The sequence below is a fragment of the Myodes glareolus genome, chromosome 6 (genome assembly GCF_982192425.1).
Source record: "Myodes glareolus chromosome 6, mMyoGla1.1, whole genome shotgun sequence".
Lineage (NCBI taxonomy): Eukaryota > Metazoa > Chordata > Mammalia > Rodentia > Cricetidae > Myodes > Myodes glareolus.
In genome coordinates, this window is record NC_142031.1 from 14,991,640 (window position 1) to 15,011,644 (window position 20,005).

The window sequence follows — 20,005 nt, forward strand, 5'->3', positions numbered from 1 at the left end:
CTTACTAAGGAGGGGAGGGGCAGGGAGTCAGGGAGGAAGTCGATGGTCTGTTCAGAACGCTGCAATCTGAAAGCAGGGAGAAAAGGGTGAGGAAGGGGCAAGAGTCTGGCCATGGTACAGCAACTTGGGTTTCAGCCCTCAGCTGGCAGGATGTCTCTACCCACAATTTTGTTCCTGACAGTTCTGATTGTCATCTACCTAGCCAGTGTCCGAGTTCTGAATCCAGGGTCATGTGGAGGGATATTCTCTGGAGCCTGATCTTGTCGTGCCTGTTTGCTCCCCTGACTTAACTGCTCTCCTGGTCCCCATCAGGACACTGAGACCACTGGTGTGTCTGGCTCTGAGCCCAGTGTGGGTTGGGAAGGGAGCCCCAGGGTGCCATTTGTGCCCACCTTTGATGCTCTCACCAGAGCTAGGGTGGGTGGGCAGCTGGCAGGCTGTCTAGAAAAGGGCAGGGGAAGGGTTGGCTCTGACTTTTTGTGGCTACCCATTGGCTCTCTGGCCATGGAGTATAGTGTCGCAGTTAGACACAGCCTGGCAGTGGTCGTTAAATTACAGAGATGAGTCCCCAGTGAACAAGATAAAGTGGTGGAGGGAAGAGGTGGGGAGGAATCCGGCCCAAATCAGGGCATTGGCCAAGACTCTTCCCCTCCCTGTGGCACCTGACGTGGCCGTGGATGTGGCCCTTTGGCAAAATGATCTCTTGTACTTTTGATTCATGGGGCCTTTGGCACCCCTCTTTCCTCAGACTGACTTCAAAATTTCTGGGGTTTTTTTTGTTGTTGTTGTTGTTGTTGTTCTCAATGGGGAAGGGGGAGGAAGGGCCTAGACTCTTGTGTAGCCAATCCCGGGAGCATCTGAGTGTGTGCTGGTGTGTAGGTCAGAGAGAAGAGTGTAGACTGACTGCTGGGCTGTGTAGACACTTGCCCAGAGACTTTGTACTCTTCAGCCTGCCTTTCTGTGACTGTTTCTCCATTGAGAGTGTGAGCAGGCGGCCTCCGAGTCTCTCTAGCCTGCCCTAGACTGAGGACTCTAGGCATAGAGTCTAGGTCCCCCCCGCCCTGTGTGCTTGGCCTCTGCAGGAGCATGGTAGGTGCTCAGTAAATGGTCTGTAAATGAATGAATGAGTGAGAGAATGAATAGACAAATGGACAGAAAATCCCAATGGCATAGCTAAGTTCAGGGAAAGATGAAGGAAGGGTAAAACGAGGGAGAGACAGGACTGGTTCACTTGCTTCTCATCAGCTCCACCAGGCCAGAAAAGGGCAGGAGGCTCAGTGCTGCTGGAGGGGATGCAAAACCAGCTCTGTTCCCCAGGTCTTAGCCCCAGCTGCTGGGACAACTGAGCAAGCCAGTTTTTGTTGTTGTTTTGTTTTGTTTTTGTGTTTTTTCGAGATAAATTTTCTCTGTGTAGCTTTGGCTGTCCTGAAACTCACTCTGTAGATCAGTCTGGCTCCACCTGCCTCTGCCTCCCCAGTGCTGGAATTAAAGGAGCGAGCCACCACTGCCTGGCTGATTAAGCCATTTCTTCAGCCTCCTCCCCAACTGGACTTAGAGCTCAGCCTGCCTGTTAGTCCCTTCATGAATAAGCCTGACCCCAGCCTTCCACATGCACACACACACATGCACACACGCACAGGAGACCAAAGCCTTTACCTTGCATGCATTCTCCAAAGGTGGAGTTGCTCCGTGCTTCCTGGTTTCGGCTTTCCTACTTTTCTTAAAGACAGGCTTATTGACGACGCCATCAAACACAACCCTGCTCTGCCTCAGAGCGTACCATCCCTTGAGAAATTGTCAAAATTTATTTTAAGTTTATTTATTTTGGAGGAGGAGCACATGTCACAGCATGTGCATACTGGCGAGAATGTGTTCTTTCCCTTCACCATGTGATTTTCAGGGACTTGAACTCTGGGTTGTGTTTGTGCCCCTTTTACCTCCAGAGCCATCTCGATGGCGCCTGTCCCTTGAGTTTTGAGAGATGAATTTCATTCAGTCTTATGTCAGGGACATCTATGTCGGTGAAGATAATCAAAATGCCCAGCTGGAGGGGACTGGCTTTAAAAGCAGGGGAAGGGTTGGGCAGGAGATGTTTCCCCAGTCTCCCAGGCTGGGCATGGAGGTTATCTCCCGTCCTTCATTGCTAAGCCCGAATGTGGTAAGCAACCTCTTTCCTTTGGGAGAGACTGGAACCCCAGGGCAGTGTTCAGAGAAAGACATAGGCATGACCCCATGCCCACTGTGTTGCCCGGCTGTAGGGAACCGTCTGGACGAGGGCTCGGATGTGGAGTCAGAACCCGACCTCCCGCTGAAGCGCAAGCAGCGTCGCAGCCGGACCACATTCACTGCCGAGCAGCTGGAGGAGCTGGAAAAGGCCTTCGAGAGGACCCACTACCCGGACATCTATACCCGAGAGGAGCTGGCGCAGAGGACCAAGCTCACGGAGGCACGCGTCCAGGTAGGGAGAATTGGGTGCTTGCTGGAGTCCGAGGGTGGGGTGGGGAAGATACTGTGGGCACGTCCCGGGTCTAGTGCTTGCTCCAGGGGTTTGCCTGGAGGATCCTGCCCAGCAGGAATCACAAGTCAGTTGATTTACAGATTGACAGGGAGGTGGAGAGTCCAAAGGGGAGGAGGGACACAGCGGGAGATGAGAAGAAAAAAAAAAAGGAAGAGGGAGAATGGGGAAGAGAAATGGGAGGAGAGGAGAAAGAGCAGTCAGTCAGAGAAGAGGGCAGGCACATAGTCTCCAAAACTCCCTGGGAAAAATGCAATTTCCCAGCAGGCCTATCTTCCTCAGGCAGGGAATGAGTTTCCCCTTGCTAGAAGAATGCAAGATGTGTTCTGGGTAGGTTCACCCAAGGCCCTAAACACCTGAAGAACACAGTCCCTAATCAGTGGGGCTGGTAGCAGGAAAGAGCCCAGACTGAGGTTCAGGTCTGCGTGGGGGAGGCAGAGGGGGAGGGGCCGCCCATCTCATCCTCCAGGCTGAGCACTGGGGATCGCTTCTGCAGAGCACAGAGGAGACTCATCTCTGCACCTGCCAGAGAGGGCTAAAGCTATGGAGGAGTTTGGGGGAGGGCAGGGTGACTTAATGAATGGCTTGTCCTGGATTGTCGCCTTCATGTACAGAGGAGGTGGCTCTACAGAGGGGCCACCTCAAACCCTGCCATCCTGAGAAGTGGCGCTCCTCAGCGACCTCATGGCTGCAAGCCGCAATGTTGAAGGGGATGGAGCCTCAGCCTCAGGCTCAGGTTGGGATGGCCACTCCGCCAGCCCAAGTCAGAGGCTGGAGCTCAGAGAAGTGCCCCATGGGACAGAGAGCTAGACTGGCAGCTTGGCCTGGCTGGCACAGAAGCGTCCGTTCTTTCTGTACCCAAGAGAAGGAAGCTGACTCCGAAGATGGAATTAGAACGCAATAAGGAAAGTCCTAGAAGAAACTGGCCTTAAACCCTCCAGGAAGTGGCGAGCCTTCCTCCACTTTCCCACCCTCAAGGGGAAGAGGGCAGGCCAGGGTGGTCAGCTAGCTCATCTCATCCTTCCCCTCCCCTCCTGGTGACACTGGAGCTGCAGACTGGTCAGGCTCTGCTTGAGCCTCGCTGCAGCTGTTGTCCGGGGCACATTCCTCCCAGCCTTCTCAGGGCCTAGTCTGGCAGCCTCGTGGCTTCCCACCACCCGGAGCCTGGCAGCTTCTCAGAAAAGTCCCTGGCCATTAGGACAGTGCTTTCGTTGGCCCAAGGGACAGGGAAACAGGTGTCACTCAAGGTCTGGGAATGGAGGAGGCCAAGTCTTGACAAACCACGGGCAGGCCACCAGCCATTGCTTCACTGGGTCTCTCTCCTCTCAGGGGCTGTGAGCTCCCTTGGGTAGGATAGAGCAGAGAGGAAGAACCAAAGGCATAATTTTAGAGAGGCTGATCCAAAATCTGAAGATGTAGCTCTAAGGGAGGAGTCTAGAAGTGCCCAGATACTTAGAGGCCCTGGAGGTGGGACAAGAATTGGCAGGACATGCACTCAAGTCCCACAGAAGGATCTGCAGCGAGAGGACCCAGGTGGAAAGCCTCCATCCCCACCACTGAGCAGCTGAGTCCCCCTTCAGCAGCTCAGCCTCCTCCTCCAAATGAGCTCAGGAGCTCACAGTTGGAGCTCAGTGGTCACCAAGACTCCTTTGGGTGGAGGCCTTATTGGCATCGCAATGCCCAGTGAGGAGATGAGGACCACTGTAGATGGAAGTGTTCCAGCAAAAACATCATGGAATGCTGGCAGAGGGTAGCAGGCCAGGGACTCAAGGCCCTGGGTGATGTTGGGATGTTCCAGCTCCATGTGTCTTGCCACTTAGCCTCTGCTTTGAAGAATCTGTGCTCCTGGGGCCTCACAACGCTGGGACATCTCATCTCAGCATGTGGGCGATGGGAGTGGGTGAAATCTGCCCCTATGTATCCTCCCTGTCCCAGTGTCCCTTTCTGCAAAATGGAGACATGGCAGCAGGATCTGCTGTCTTCTAGGGCTACATGATTAAAGGCAGAGCAACAAGATGTCAGGGACTACGGTGAGGTTGTAGCTCAGTGGGCAGAGTGCTTGCCTCGCATGCACAAGGCCCTTGGTTTGATCCCCAGCACTATATGCACTGGTTGGTACACACCGGCAACCTCAGTACTTGGGAATGGAGGGAGAAAGAGCAGAAGTTTAACATCATCCTTGGCTACCTTTCAAGTTCAAAGCCAGCCTAGACTACTAGACTACAGGAGACCTTGTCTGGAAAGAGAGAGAGAGAGAGAGAGAGAGAGAGAGAGAGAGAGAGAGAGAGAGAGAGAGAGAGCAGTAATGCACCACGCCTTTAATCCAAGTACTCAGGAGTCAGAGGCAAGGGGATCTCTGTGAGTTTAAGATCAGCCTGGTCTACACAGGGAGTTCCAGGACAGTCTCATAGAGAGATCTTGTTTCACCCTTGTTCCTTTCTTCTTTCATTTAGCATTCATTTATTCAATGGGTATTGATCACCTATGGAATGGTCACCCTGCAGGGCATAAGGGATGTGGGTCTCTGCCCTGGATTTCCCTAACCTGAAGGACGACTGAGAACCACTCAGCCAGGAGCAGAAAAATGGAAAATCACATGAGGAAGGACCCAGCAGGGCCTCTCTTGAGTGGGTAGAGGACTCACTTGCCCCACTTAGATGCAGCCGTGAGAGTGTTGGTGAAGGAGGACTTTCCGTCTACAGAGCCCGACATAAGAACAGACTCTGGTGAAAGGGAACAGCATGTGTAAAGTCTAGAAGTGGAAAGGAACCCCCCCCATGTGTGTGTGCATGTGTGTGTGTTGTGTGTGTTGTGTGTGTTGGTGTGCATGCTTGTATGTGTGGACCTGTGTATGTCCTGTTCTAGCAATGCCCAGGCTATGCGAGCAGGGCAGGGTCTCAGCCTCCAGTTGACACAGCTGGGTGCCAAAGACATCCTTACTCAGGACATTCTGTATGTGTGACGGCTTCCTGAAGGGGTTGGAGATTTAGAGCAAGGATTGGAGACTTTGGGCTGGAGCACAGACCTGGGAAGAGTGCTAACAGACTTCTCCAGGCCTCCTGTCATCCTGGCCGGTGGTTGTCACCTACTCCCTCTAGTTCTTAGTGTAAAACAGGTGTCATTCTAAAAGACCTCCCTGGATAGTGGTGAGGGGACCCTGCCTTTGAAGCTCCCTGCAGACCATCCTGGGCTGTTCAACGGTGGCCTCTGCTTCTTGGAAGAAGACACTTACCAGCTGGGAGCTGCCTACTGGGTACCACCTCACCCATGCCTCAGCTCTCCGCAGGGACTCAGGCTCAACATCTTCTCCCCTTCAGGTCTGGTTCAGTAACCGCCGTGCCCGCTGGCGCAAGCAGGCAGGAGCTAACCAGCTGGCTGCCTTCAACCACCTTCTGCCCGGAGGTTTCCCACCCACTGGTATGCCCACCTTGCCACCCTACCAGCTGCCGGACTCTACCTACCCCACCACCACCATCTCCCAAGGTGAGTGTCTGCAATTAGAAAGTGGACAGTCCAGTTATTTTGACCTTAAAACTTCAGTCATTCAGGGCTAAAGAGCCAGCCGCTCCCACCCCTCCACCCTCCAGGGCTTCACTGGACCACTGAGACCCCCCACTGAAGGGAGATCCTTTGGGTGCAATTCTTCAGGTAGCTTCTAAGACGCCACACAACCCCAGCAAGGGAATGCCGAGGGAGGGAGGTGGCAGGGAGAGAGCCCAGGATACCCAACAGCCCTCAAAAATAAATATTTCCTCCCAGTTTCCTAGATGCCCCCTCCCTGAATCTTGCTCCCACCCCAGCACACAGGAGGAACCTCTTGACATCTGAGCCTCAGGGCTGCCTCCTGAAGGGCCTAGAGGCTGACATTCCAGAGGCTAAGGAGGCAGACAGCCCTGCTCATGATTTGCAATAAGAAATCAAGCCAGTGCTGGCGACAGCTGTCCCTGTGCAGAGGGATGCTACTGAGCCAAATAGTGGAGTGGAGTGGTCGCGAGGAAAACCAACTTTAGTTCAATCATTTCATGCATAGTTCACGGACTAGCTCAGCGATTAAGAACACTGGTTGTTCTTCCAGAGGTCCTGAGTTCAAGTCCCAGTACCTACATGGTGTTCACAAGTAATGAGATCTGGTGCCCTTTTCTGGTGTGCATAAGGACAGAGCACTCATGTACATAAAATACATAAATAAATAAACTTTTAAAAAAGGAAAAAAATTCAAGCATAGTTCACTCACTGATTGACCTTGACTCTAGCCCAAGCTTACTGAACCCCAGAGGTCCCTGTTCCCTCTCCCCATAAGCTAGGACTCATTCTTGCTTTGTACCCTTCTCCAGCATGAGTGAAGGCACCCGATAGATCAGCATTACCCTCAAAATGCTAACAGGGCAAGTCTGGGTAGACAATAGTCCTTGCCAGGTGCAACTCGCAATCCATTTATTGAGCATCTACTGTATACCTAACTCAAAGCACCAGCACCTATCTGTGTGCAATTCGCCGGAGGTCATCTAGATGGCAGCTGGGTGGCAGTCAAGCCCGGACCAGTCTATAGGACTGTCTGAGAACCAGCCTGCTTCAATCCAAGTCACTTGAGAAGCTGGTCCCTTCCTTCCAGAGGGCATGTCTGGGTGGGAGGATCCCAAGGCTGCTTTGCCACTTGCTTAGGACCTCTCTCTGGGTCTCTCCTCAGATGGCGGCAGCACAGTGCACAGGCCCCAGCCCCTTCCACCGTCAACCATGCATCAGGGTGGACTGGCAGCAGCCGCTGCAGCAGCTGACACCAGCTCTGCTTATGGAGCCCGCCACAGCTTCTCCAGCTACTCGGACAGCTTCATGAACCCGGGGGCCCCCTCCAACCACATGAACCCTGTCAGCAACGGCCTGTCTCCTCAGGTAGGTGGCCTCTTTGCTCCATTTGGGGAGTCTCATTGCCAGACTCCTGCTGGCCCAACCAGAAGGGCTCAGGGTAACCCAGGCTGTTTCTCTCCTACAGGGGAAATGTGTTACTCAGAACTCAGTGGTCTTGGGAAGCCTCTGGGCCTGGGGACCCTGAGAGAATTTGAATGGGAAACGAATGTTCCTTCTTTTTTCCCTTGTCTTTGTCTGTGGTCATGGCTCTGGACTGACCTTCCTCTTGCTGCCAAGATTCCCTCAAATCAGCAGCAACTGATTATAGGACCCACTCTTGACCCAACAGCCATTCCAAGCTTGATAACTGACCCATGGTGCCTTGGTGTATACCAGGCACTTTCCTACAGAGAGCAGAAGAAGCAAGGCTCTGGGTTTGAATCCAGAACCAAGAGTTCTTCCTAGATCCAGCCAGCACTCTATGCCTTGTTTGTTGTCAGAAGTGACCAGTCACTGAGAGAAAGGGATCACTTCTGTTGGTGGAGAGAATTGCTGCCAAGGTGCTGGGCCAGGAACTCGACTCTATATTGGAACTTAGAAACTCAGGTTCATTGACGTGTCCTTGGTTGCCAGCTCAGTCACTCATGACCTAATGGAGTCAAGGCTTTGGGGAAAGATGGAAGAATAACGAAAGGCTTGGAGTGGCTATTGGTGGGTCTGCTGAGCAGACCTGACGCTTAGAGTCGGAGTGATTTTTTTTGAGGAGCTGCTGTGTTTGCTTCTGTAGTTGTAACAGGCTCCCAAGCCCCCCTGAGGAAAGAAGTTTACTCTCCCTCCAGCCTGCTGTGTCCCTCTTCCTCCCTTCCGCAGACGCCAGGCTTGGCCAGGCGAGCAAACTGATCTGAACAGCTGTGTTGTGCGGGAGAAGGTGCAGTCTTATGGGGGAGGCAGAGAGCCTCCTTCTGCTGCTCTGGGGCCAATGTACATCTGGGTACCTCAGTTTTGCCCTGTTTACAGAGTCTACTCCTAATAGCCTACCAGAAACCCAGCTGTGGTGTGTGGAGGATTACGTGCGTGTGTGTCCATCTACTGACGATGATAACTGACCTAGGGTGGCAAGGGTACCCTCTGAACAGCAAGGCTTGAGTGGAGTCCGGAAGTCAAAAGTCTCAACATTTCGAAGTCCCCGCTTAACTCAGAGTGAACTCTCATCTTCATGGCTCTGGGGTCTTGGGAGGGATCTGGTGCAGGGAGAGAGGACAATTCATAGTACAAATTGGCATCCCTTGTCCTCTGTCCCCAATAGGAAATCCCCCCATGGTTCATCTAGGCCCCCTAGGAGTGTGTCACCTGAGCTGAGCTAGATTAGCACACTGTTACCCAGAATCAGAGATCTGGTCCCTGTCACCTGGATAGTGTTAGCCGTACAAGTTGGAAAGCATTTTTGCTTTTCCAGAAACCAAAGGGGGTCCTGTGTGTGGCTGAAACTGGGAAACTTAGGGATGGGACCAACAAGCCTATCTTGCTGGTGGTTTATGGCTGTCTGTGGGAAAACAGACCTCTTCCGTGCTTTGACTAAGATCTCTTTTCCCCATCCAGTCTTGGAAATGGGTGGTGTGTGTCAGGGACTCCCTGGAGAGGCCCATCAAGATTTCATAAGAAATTCCTTTGTGGGCTGGAGAGATGGCTCAGAGGTTAAGAGCACTGGTTGCTCTTCCAGAACACCTGGGTTCAGTTTCCAGCAACCACATGATGACTTACAACCATATATAATAAGACCTGGTGCCCTCTTCCGGTGTGCAGGCAAACATGGAGACAGAACACTGTATATATAATAAATAAGACATAATAAATAAATAAATTTTTTTTAAAAAAAAAACAAATCCCTTTGTTCCTTGAAGTTCAACAAGGTTCCCATTCTGAAGGTGGCACCTCAGAGGTCCAATGTACCTAGTGCAGGCCATACATCAGGTTCTACACCTGCACTTAAGATAAATCAGTAAAGACAAGTGGGGAGACCCTGCCCTGGGTAGCCACAGAGCAACTAAGCGTAATGACTCAATGACAAGAGGACTGAGCTTCCTGCAGTCCTGGGACAGACACTGTGATGATTGTTATTCGTATTTTAACCCATGTATGAGTCATGATTCAAACCCACATCTCAGGAGTCCCAGATCCTGAGTTCTCAACTGGGTGGAGAGAAGGGTTTCTTTGAGTCATGTTGTGAGGAAAGAACAAAAAAAAAAAAAACAAGGTCCAGGCACCTCAGACTGGAGGCTACTGGCAGAGTAGAGTCGATCAGAAGCCTTCCTTGAGGCTCGGAACCTCTAATGCTCCGCACAGACTCCCCACCTTATAGACCTGTAGAAGTTAGCTCCATTTGGGAAATAAACCAAAATTTTAGCTAAAAGATAAACAATTATATTTTTATTTGTTATAAGGGCAAAAACTCATCAAACAGGAATGAGAAGTCCAAGCTCAGCTGTGCCACAAAGGAACCACAGAGAGAGAGAGCACCTAGGTCATGCTTTTTTTTTCCCCTCTGGGTCCCAGAAAGCCACACCCTAACTTGGTCTCACCTCTTGAAGATAATTGGTTAACAAAGCTTCCTCATCATCATAGACCCCTACCAGCCATTAAGTATTCCACAAGGGACCCCTGGTTGTGCCCTGAGTACTTCTGATGAGGTACCGGGAAAGAGAAGCCTGTCCAGGGACTTCATTCCTGATGGCTCCCATTCATTCATCTACCCATCCACCCAGTCACCCATTTACCCATCCATCTACCTACTAACTCATCCATCCATCCTCCCTCAATCCCATTTATCCATTCATCATCCTACCCAACCGGCCTCACATCTAGCCATCATCTCATCCATATATCCATTCATTCACTCACCCACCAAGTCCATCCATCCATTCATATATCTACCATCCAATCCATCCTTCCATCAGTCTACTTACACATCCATCCATATATCTATATATCTATCTGCCTACCCTTCCACCCATTTATCTTCTCATTCATTTATTCATCTTCCTATCCAATCACCTGCCCACTCATCCCCTATCCACCCACCAACAAATCCACAAATCCATCCATAATACAGTTTATCCATATATCCACCTATCTACCTATCTACCCATCCACCCTCCCATAATCCCTCCCATTTATCCATTCACCATCCTATCCAATCCGTCCACCTATCCATCCCCCTAGCCACACACCTATTTATTCATCTTATTTAGCCATATTTCCATTCAACCATTCATTCACTCCATATACATTTCCATCTACCTATCTATCCATCCACTCAAACGTCCATACATTTAATCATCTACTCATCTATTCACCCATTCATTCATCCACCCATTCATCCATCCATACATACATCCATCCATCCATCCATCCATCCATCCCTCTACCCATCCATCCAAGGTGTTGTGCCAGTCTCTCCCAGGTTCTAGAAAGCATCAGAGCTAAGATTGGGACAGCCTGCCTGCAGAGTCCACCTTGCTGTTGGGTTATATCTGCCCCCATGAGGTTGATACAATGGTCCATATAAGAGAAGTTTTGTGTGATGGTCCAAACAAGGAAGTTGAGGTCCAAGGCCACAGGGGCCACTAAGGGCAGATCCGGGTTCCAAGTCGCCATCCTTCCTCCTGAGACAGAGCTTCAGATCTGCATGGTTATTGACAAATGTCAACTCCCAAGTACTTCTCAGTGGCAGGGCCCAGTTCTGCCCTCCATCACAGTCCAAGGCCTCCAGGGGAAACAGACCAGCAAGGTCAGATGCTTAACACCAGAGCTCATGTAATCATCTGGCCTATTTGAGGGCATTCAAACCCCAGAACACCCCTCCTGTTGGGGAGGTAGTCTTCGGGAGAGGTTAAGAAATTCACAGAAGGGCCTCAGAGCCCATGAGCGTAGTACTGGGGTTCTGACTGAGATCCACTTGACCTCTGAACCGCACCACTCCTGACCTTCGATAAGACAAAAGCAAGGCAGTCCGCTGACTCTTGGACCGGATTTCACCTGTACAAGAGACTTCCAGCCTCTTTCTCCTCTCACTTCCTCTTTGTCCCCACCCCTTTATTGGTGACATTGCGTTTCTAATAAGCATTTAAAATGAGTCTTGCTGGACCAGGGATGAGGAAGGAGGAGGGAGCAAGAGACATGGAGGCAGGAAGAAGGGGCGGTGTAGGGGGGATCATGGGGTGTTCAATAGCCCAGAATTTTAAAAAACCTGATGCAAATCATTGGTAGGAGAGAAAATTACGTGCAATTATGCCCTGATACTGGAAGGTTTGCCTAGCCCAGGCAACAAGATCTCATTAACAAGCAGAAAATAAGATTGAAATGGTGTGTAAAAGAGCTGAAAAATGAATTTGAATGCTGCGTTTGTCCACAATTACCCCCTCCTTCACACATATTTTATTGCAATTTTTTATTATTCTTAATCCTCCATTCCTCAAAGCAGATTGGGGGCATCCTGGCATTACCCGGGCATCAGGAGGAGGCGTGAAGGATCTTCCGCTCCCCTGAAACGAGATCTTCCAAGGTTGGGATTTGGAGGGATCGGAATTCATTTCTCGGGCTTAGCAGGTTGTAGGGACACAGGGCTTTAACCCTAGCCAGAGTCTCCTCTGCACCCCCCTCCCGCCCAGCGCTTCCTTCTCCTCCCTTCTTAGGTGTCTCTCCTGGCATTAACTTCCTTCTTTCTGCCTTAGCGCAGGGTCTCCATGCTTCCCTTTTCTCAGGGAACCTTCCACTCAGGCCCCACAAGTGGAATGTGGCTGGGTTGGAAGAAACCTCAAGGTAGACACCAAGTTCTGATTCTACTGTTTATTATGGTGCTGTGTGACCCCAGAGCAGTTTACTTAACCTCTCTGGGCTTCATTTGCCTCACCTGGAAGGAGGGACATTCTCCCTGCTTCTCAGAGGAGAATGGAGATTTGGGCAAAGGACCTGGTACACAGTAGGTGCTTGTTAAATGTGCATTCTCTACACCTCTATGCCTCAGCCTCCAAACTGTCCCTCCCTCCTTCCCCCTTCCTTGTCCTCTCTCTCAGCCCTATTGGTTGGCCGGGAAATGGCTGTGCTGGTTTCTTCCTTAGAACAGCCTGGTGTGCTCAGGAAACCTGGAAAGAGCAATGTTGGGGTGCAGGCGGCACTGCTGTATAGAAAGCACAGGAGGCTGCCCACTGTGCTCCCCAGAAGGCAAGCCGAGAGGGAAGGCTGGGATGACTCAGACTCTGCGTGGCTTCCCAGGGTCAGGGGACAGTCAAGGGAATCATTCTCACCCTCTCTTCCCTGCCCTGTTTCTCATCATGACTGGCAGTGCCAGTGTAGGGTCAGGGGACCAGTTTCCAGACGGACCAGGAGTCTGTGGCTGGACTTTCTTGGATTCAAAGCCCAGGATCATTTTTTTTCCATCTGCCCTCCTCAACTGGCTTTCCCCATACCCAGCAATAGTCCATCTCTTAGACATGCAGGCCACACCTGCCAGCCCCCAGTTAAAGCCAGATGGGGCAGCAGCTGGGGAACATGTCACCATCGCTCTGCTCTCCAGGGGTCCCTCGCATCTCTCCTTCCCACCAGCATTCTTGGCCTGGCCAGCTCTGGCGAGGAATTAGCCACTGTAGAGGTATGAGCCAATGGTCTTGGTGGCCAGCTTTTGTCCCTGCCTGGATATGCTGAGCCTCCGTTGCCGGGGCCCAGATCCTGCCAGTGCCTGCTATCCAGCCGTTCTGCCTTTGTCCGAGGTCAGCCACCTCCGTGGAAAAGCTGAGTTATTTCCCACTGGCTGCTGCTCCTGACACAGCCACCTGCTTTCATCCATCAGAAGCCACAGCTCTGGTCCCCGGGGAGAGACTGGGCAGCCGCCTCCAGTGAAAACAGAGCTTTGTTTATGTCTCTGCTTTTGCCCTTTATCCTGGGTGGAGGGAACAAGGGGGACCAAGGGTGGGAACTGACTCCCTAAAACAGAACGGGAAACCTCCGGGTAGCTAGCTGAGGAGCGGGTACTGTGCCTGTGCCTATCAGGGTGAATGACTTGTGGCTTGGCTTTCAGGGTGACACTGGGGACGCTTTGGTGATTGAAAGGACAATGGCTGAGTCTACTGGTCCTTTTTCGGAATGAGACCTGAAAGAGCTGCATCTTAGCCCACTAGAGAAATAACTACATCTATCTAAGTGTCCCCGTGCACCCCTGGAGAACTGTGACCAGAGCCACTCTCTGTTCCTCTGTGGGGCCGGGGCACCAGGAGGGACAAGGGTTTCTGTGGGACTTCACATCTCCAGGGGCTGAGGGAGCTCCATGTCGCTCATCACACTGTTGCTCGGTGACACTCATCATTCTCAGCATCAGAACATAGTAGGTCACCAGCAATGGTTGGTCCACCCCAGGCCTGCAGACTTTGATGAGGCATAGCTGAGATCGGCTCCCACAGGGACTTGGAAGCAGCTGCTCATCTGGTCTGCACTTGAATTCTTCATGATGCCTGTCAAGCTCACTGGGCACAGTACACGGGGAGGCTTGGGAAGAAGGGATGGAAAGACGCTTGTGCTCCAGCGAGGTGCATTTTGGGGAGGATGATACCTTCTCCTCTCCTCACCATGTCTCTCTCTCTCTCTCTCTCTCTCTCTCTCTCTCTCTCTCTCTCTCTCTCACACACACACACACACACACACACACACACACAAATATCACTGGAGAATTGATTGTGGGCAATTCTGAGGGTTTTCTGGTTCAGCAGGAAGAGTGGAGGAGCTATGTAAGACAGAAGGGCTACATCATAGCAAAGATTGTGACAGCCAATAACAGATGTAGCGTGAACTCTGTGTCCGTCTGCATGTCAGGGTTTCTGTTCCAGCTCCTCTCTCTACTTGTGTGACCACAAACAACCTACTTGAACTTCCTGGGCCTCCCTCTCCTCATTCACACCACTCATCCGTAGCCTTAGAACTATGTGAGGGGCTGGAGGCGAAGCTCAGTCGGGAGGGTGTCTGCCTAGCATGCAGGAAGCTGGGGTCCATCCCCAGCACCATAGAAACAGAGCATGGTAGTGCACACCTGTAATCCCAGTACTCAGGAGGTAGAGGCAGGAGAATTAGAGGTTCAAGTTGAGCTTAGGCTACATGTCAGATTAAAGGCCGACCTAGGATACATGAGACCCTAGCTAAAGAAAGGCAAGAAGAAAGAAGCAATTCAAGGGAAAGAGTCCTTGCTACGCCTTGTACAAGGCAGGGACTTAATAACTGAGTTCTTTCTGCTTCTTCCACTCTGAGCAGAGATCCTATTGTGAAGAAGTCTTGCTATACCCAATCCTCTGCAAACCCAGGCAGTCACTGGTCAGAAAAACTGAGAGATCTAAACTCCTTTCGAGCTTTATCTCAGACTCACCCTGTGGGCTGATGAGATGTGTCCCTGCTGTGGGCCTCGGCTTCCCACCTCATGTCATGAAGGGGGTGGGCCAACTGCTACCAAGGTGTCTTCTTGTTTACCAGCTTGGGCTGATGGGCTTCCCAGAAGGCCAAGGGTTTAGCTTTCTGGAGCTGCTTGGCTTGGTGGGAAAGATTGCAAATGACCGATTTCTCTTCCTTTCTGGGTGATGCAGGGACTCAGGGAGAGAAGGTCCGGGGCAGACAGGGGAGAGAAAATGAGGGAGGTTAAACCATTAACATTACAGGCTGGCTGGGGGGCCTTGAGAACTGTCCTTGGGCTTCCTAGTGGAAGCGGGAACTCTCTGGAAGCCACAAGGACCCCACAAAGGAGAGATGGGGGGGGTCACATTGAAAGTCTCCAAAGGGCCACACTCTTCCTGCTTCCTGGCCCTGCACCTGCTGCCCCTTTGTTATAGGGCTGCCTCCCCCACCACCCCACCATCCCCTGGAACCCAGCCCCTGTTACTCTTTTAGACTTCTCCTCCTGGGAAATGTTCCTTGGGCCCCCTCCTACTGGGCTAGCCTTACTTCCTCAGGCTTTATCAGTTTTTTTTATCAGCATATGGAAAGTGCCTGTACTGTTAGACAAGTGCTTTTAAGTAGTAATAATGATGATTACATTTTTTTCTTTTGCATGCTCACCCCAGGCCAGATGTGTGCTGAGCCCAGTATGTGGGCCACTTTAGTCCATCTTTAAAACGTCCCTTTGGAGGAGGCCCTGGAATCATTTCTGCTGCACAAGTGGAGGCAGGGAGAGGCTTGGAGCAGGTTAAGCAATCTGTCTAAAAGGTTAACACAGGGCAGACCCTGGACCGGAATTCAGCCGGCCTGGCCCCACACACAGCTCTTCCTCAGGCCATGTCATAAAGATGGGTGAGATGTTTAAATATATATATATATATATATATATATATATATATATATTTACTTGTTTACTTACTGTATACATGTGCACATGCATGCATGGTACGAGCACTGCAGTGTACGTATGCATATGGAGGCCAGAGGACAATTTGATGGGTCCTAGGGATCAAACTCAGCTCTCAGGTTTGGTGCAAGCTCCTTCACCCTCTGAGCCACCTCTCTGGCTCTCTGGCAGGATCTTGCAAAGCTCTCTCTGACCTTAGTTGGTCACAGACTGCTCTAGAGGAGAATAGCAGAGGTCAGAGACAACCAAAGAGCAGAGGAGAGAAAAGGGCCGAGCTTGGGAAGAGTATTGGCAACACTGTCGGGCCACACCTGTGTGATCCAGGCAGCCTTTCTCCTGCCTCAGCATCCCCCCATGGAAAGCGAATCTGAGGAACAATGTGTCCAAATTGCACCTGCACAGCCTGTGTGCCTTGCAGGGAAACAGTGTCTGTCTAGGCTGAAACTTGTGCTTTGGGGAATCCCTTTCCTTCCCTGCACCTCTCAGCAGCTCTTGGTCTCCATCTTGCTCCCTCCGCTCCAGGCTCCTCTCTAACCAAGGGTCTCCCCTAACCGCTCTGGCTCTCTCCCCAGCTGGGACACTTCCTTTAGCATCCTTCTCATTTGGGACAGGTGTTCCTTTGTTTGACCACCCACAGAGTTCTTTCTGCTAAAGCAAAGGCCAGAGGCACAGGAGCCTCTTGCCTGGTGTGAAACTCCTGGGAATAGCTAGGTCTGGGCTACTTCCCCCAGGTGTGGTTGGAGACCCTCAAAAGAGCAAGCCAGACTGGGCTCTCATTCCTATGAACCTTGGCTGTGGGGATTCTCTCTGCCTGCACTTTCCAGGGAGGGTGAGCAGCCTTTCCTTTCCTCTTCCCATACCTCCCTCTCCTGAAGTCCCAGCCCAGAATGTTCTCGGGCACACAGCTGCTAAGAGTGTATCTGTGGCTTCTGCTCATTCCTCTCCTGTCCCCACCCTTTCCTCGCAACGCTGTCTCTTGATTCATGGGCCCCACCCCCACATCCTCTTGGATCCCGCCCCCCCCCATCTTACTTTTCTGCATACCTAAACACAGGTGCAGGCCCTTCTCCTTCAGGACGTTCCCCATTCCTCAGTTCAGACCCTCTTTCTTTCTTCCTCCCTCTTTCCTGGCAGTCCCAGTCCCCACCCCTATTGTCTGCCCTAATCTCTCATTTTTCTCTGCACCTCTCCTTTTCCTGGCTCAACAGAGGGCCTCTTCTTCCTCATCTTCAGTCCCTCCTCCACCTCTGCCACGATTCCTCATCTCTCTGGGCAGCTCATTTAACCTATACTGCATTTGAGGCCGAGCTGGGTACAGGGTCCCCAGGCCTTGTGTGGGGGTGGGGAGCAGGAGGACCGGGATGGGGACACGGACGGGGGCGGGGCGGGCAGCTGAGGCCCCTCCCGCTCTGCTGCTGCTTCGGCTGCCGCGCCTTTGATCCATGGCCTGAGGCCGCCTGACAGTGGAAAATGCGGGGAGACAAAACCACTCAGTCAAAGTGATTCCCAACAACTGTCTCCCCGAGATAAGGACTCACTGGGCTCCGCAGCCTGCTTAATTCCTGCTGCCCGGCCTGGGATCCCGTGCAGCAGCAAGTCGTCTGGCAGCAGAAGCGGCTTTGAGAACCAGCCTGGTCCCGAGACCCGGGATGGGCTGCAGCTCCGGGTACCGGGTACCGACATCAGTGGGCGAACCCAAGACAGGGGGTTGTGTATCCGGTGATACTGGCTAGGCCCCCTTCTCTTGGCAGTTTCGGGAATCCTCCTTGTCCCATCCCCACCAAGGCACTTTCCCCCTTCTCCGGAACATTCTCAGCCTCCAGCAAAGGCCGCCCACTCTTTGACCCTCCACTTTCCCCAGCCTCTCTCGTTCCTGTGCTTGCAGCACTTGCTTTGCCGTTCTAACTTTCTGGAGAGTTCTTGTTCCCTCTGTAGAGCACGGTCCAGGCTGTCTGTTGTCCTGTGTCCCCAGCACAAAGCTTTACACGTAGCAGGGACCAGGTAAATGCTTAGTACTAAGGACAGAAAGTGGACCAGCCTTGTTTGGGCTCTACCTCCAAGAAACAAGTCACCGCTGAGACAGAAGCCTTCAGAGAGGAAGGCATGCCCGAGATATAAAGTAGGGGGTGGTCTGTGGGTCCTAGAAACCCCCACCCGGGGGCATACCTTCTTTCATGACAGTCGGGTCTCTAGGAGGCTGGTCTGGGCTCTCTGTCCTTGGCAATAGGGTCTAGAAAAGCCCCATTGATAGGAAATTTCAGGGACCCCATGACGGACAACTTTCCACCATGGTGTTGGCACAGAGAGTTTTTCTGTGTGCCTGGTGGCAGAAGCAAGGGTCAAAGGAACTGGATTCAGCTCAGGAGTCCTGGCAGCCAGGGCTGGAGGGGGAAGTTAAGAGAGTTAGTAAGCACCAGTGGGTGCTGGGATGGTAGCAGGCAGAGCAGGATCCTTCACAGGTGAGAGAGATAAGATCAGCACCAGGGTTTTCCAGAGATGGGCATCAGAAGGATCTAGGGAGTTTGTTAAAACTCAACTCCCAGATCGGTCCATGACAGTCATGACAGGTCAGCAGTGGGCACAAGGAACCTGCTTTTCAAGATGGCACTACATACCTGAGGCAGCCCATTGGCAGCCTGGCACCCTAGAGCACTGGATTAATATTGGCAATCTTGCCCAGCATGGCTGGAGACCCTGCCAAAGGCCTCCCTGGTTTCATATGCTTGGGTCGCCTGTATACCTCAATGGCATCAGCATGTTAACCCCCTTTTCTTTATAATATGACTCTGAGAGCAAGTGGAACATTCCAGCAGTCCCACTGTGTGTGTGGAAGAAGGAGGCGAGGGAACTTACAAATCTCAGGCAAGCCTGGGCTGCAGGCAATCCCCTCCCCCAGGCTGGGGAGATGACTCAGTTGGTAAAGTGTTCACTACACAAAGCAGGAGGACCCAAGTTCAGTCCCCAACACCCACCTAAAACTCTGTGTGACATGGAACACTTGTAACCCCAGTCCAGGGAAACAGATAAAGAAAAACCTCTTGAGCTCTCCAAACAGTTGGTCTAGCCTGAACAGTAAGCACGGGTTCAGTGAGAATATTTGTCTCATAAGGTGAAAAGTGATTAAAGAAGATACTTGCAAGGGCTGCAGAGATGGCTCAGTGGTTAAGAGCACTGCTGCTCTTCCAGAGGATCCGGGTTCAATTCCCAGCACCCATCTGGCAGTTCATAACTATCTCTACTCCAGGATCTGATGCCCTCTGGCCCCTCTGGCCCCTCTGGCCTCTGTGGGCACTACAGGTATACAGACACACCCATGAACATAAAATAACAATAAATAAGTATTTCATAAAAAAGAAGACACTTGATATCCATTTACCCACCTATGGTCTTCACATGTATACTCAGGCATGTGAATACACACCAGCACACATGCAAATGTGTGTGAGCAAATGTGTGGGGTCATGTATGCATGCACGCACGCCAGCGCTCTCTCTCTCTCTCTCTCTCTCTCTCTCTCTCTCTCTCTCTCACACACACACACACACACACACACACACACACAAAACCATACGCCACTCCCTCCAAAAAGGAAAAACAAAATTGCCTGTCAGTAGAGTCTGTTGGGAACTGCACTGACACTTTGTTCCCAGACATCTCTGAGCTGGGCGACACCCTGGAATAGTCTCTGTCTTACATGGCACCTGGAGAGGCCCCGAATCTTGGCTGACAGAGAGACTTGTTATTAGGCTTCTCTGAGCCTGTTTCTACTGCTGAGCCAGAGCCTGGTTAGTCATGCGTCCAAAACAGAGACAGCGGCAGCCTTGTGGGTAAGACAGTAATGACCAAGGGGACAGGAGACCCACCCTGCCCTCTCTCTGTCCTTCCATCCTGCTGTGGCGCAAACCTCAGCTCCCGAGGCCCAGAGGACTGCCAAGCAGAGCTGGCCTGAGGCCAAATGAGCGAGACCCTCTCATCAGACCAGGGCTGTCTGACCAGAGGCATCAGAGGATTAAGGTCCCATGAGGGCCCTGGCAAGTGTCTTATCATAAAGGGGACATGTCCAGGCTGAAATTGAGATGTGGTGCCCAGGGGCAGAAGTCCCTGATCCTTACCCAAAGGGCTCCCTTTCCCTTCCAGCCACAGACATGCCCTCCCGGCCTGAAACTCTCCAGCATCCTTCCCTGAGCTCCCAGGGGGCTCACCGGACTCCCAGCCAACTTCATTCTCTCTCTGCCATCTCTGGGGTGAAGTAGATGCCGCCATAGGGGTTT

The 20,005-nt window shown here is 52.0% G+C and overlaps 1 protein-coding gene across 1 annotated transcript in view; it reads left to right on the forward strand.

Moving 5' to 3' along the window:
- Positions 1-13,255, forward strand: part of LOC125395353 (paired box protein Pax-7) — a 60,443-nt gene extending 47,188 nt beyond the window's left edge. Inside the window, exons 6-9 of the mRNA XM_087907538.1 lie at positions 2,259-2,458; positions 5,833-5,998; positions 7,203-7,405; positions 13,082-13,255. Of these exons, the coding sequence (XP_087763664.1) occupies positions 2,259-2,458; positions 5,833-5,998; positions 7,203-7,405; positions 13,082-13,255 (743 nt within the window). The remainder of the gene's footprint in view (positions 1-2,258; positions 2,459-5,832; positions 5,999-7,202; positions 7,406-13,081) is intronic.
- Positions 13,256-20,005: the final 6,750 nt, after the last annotated feature.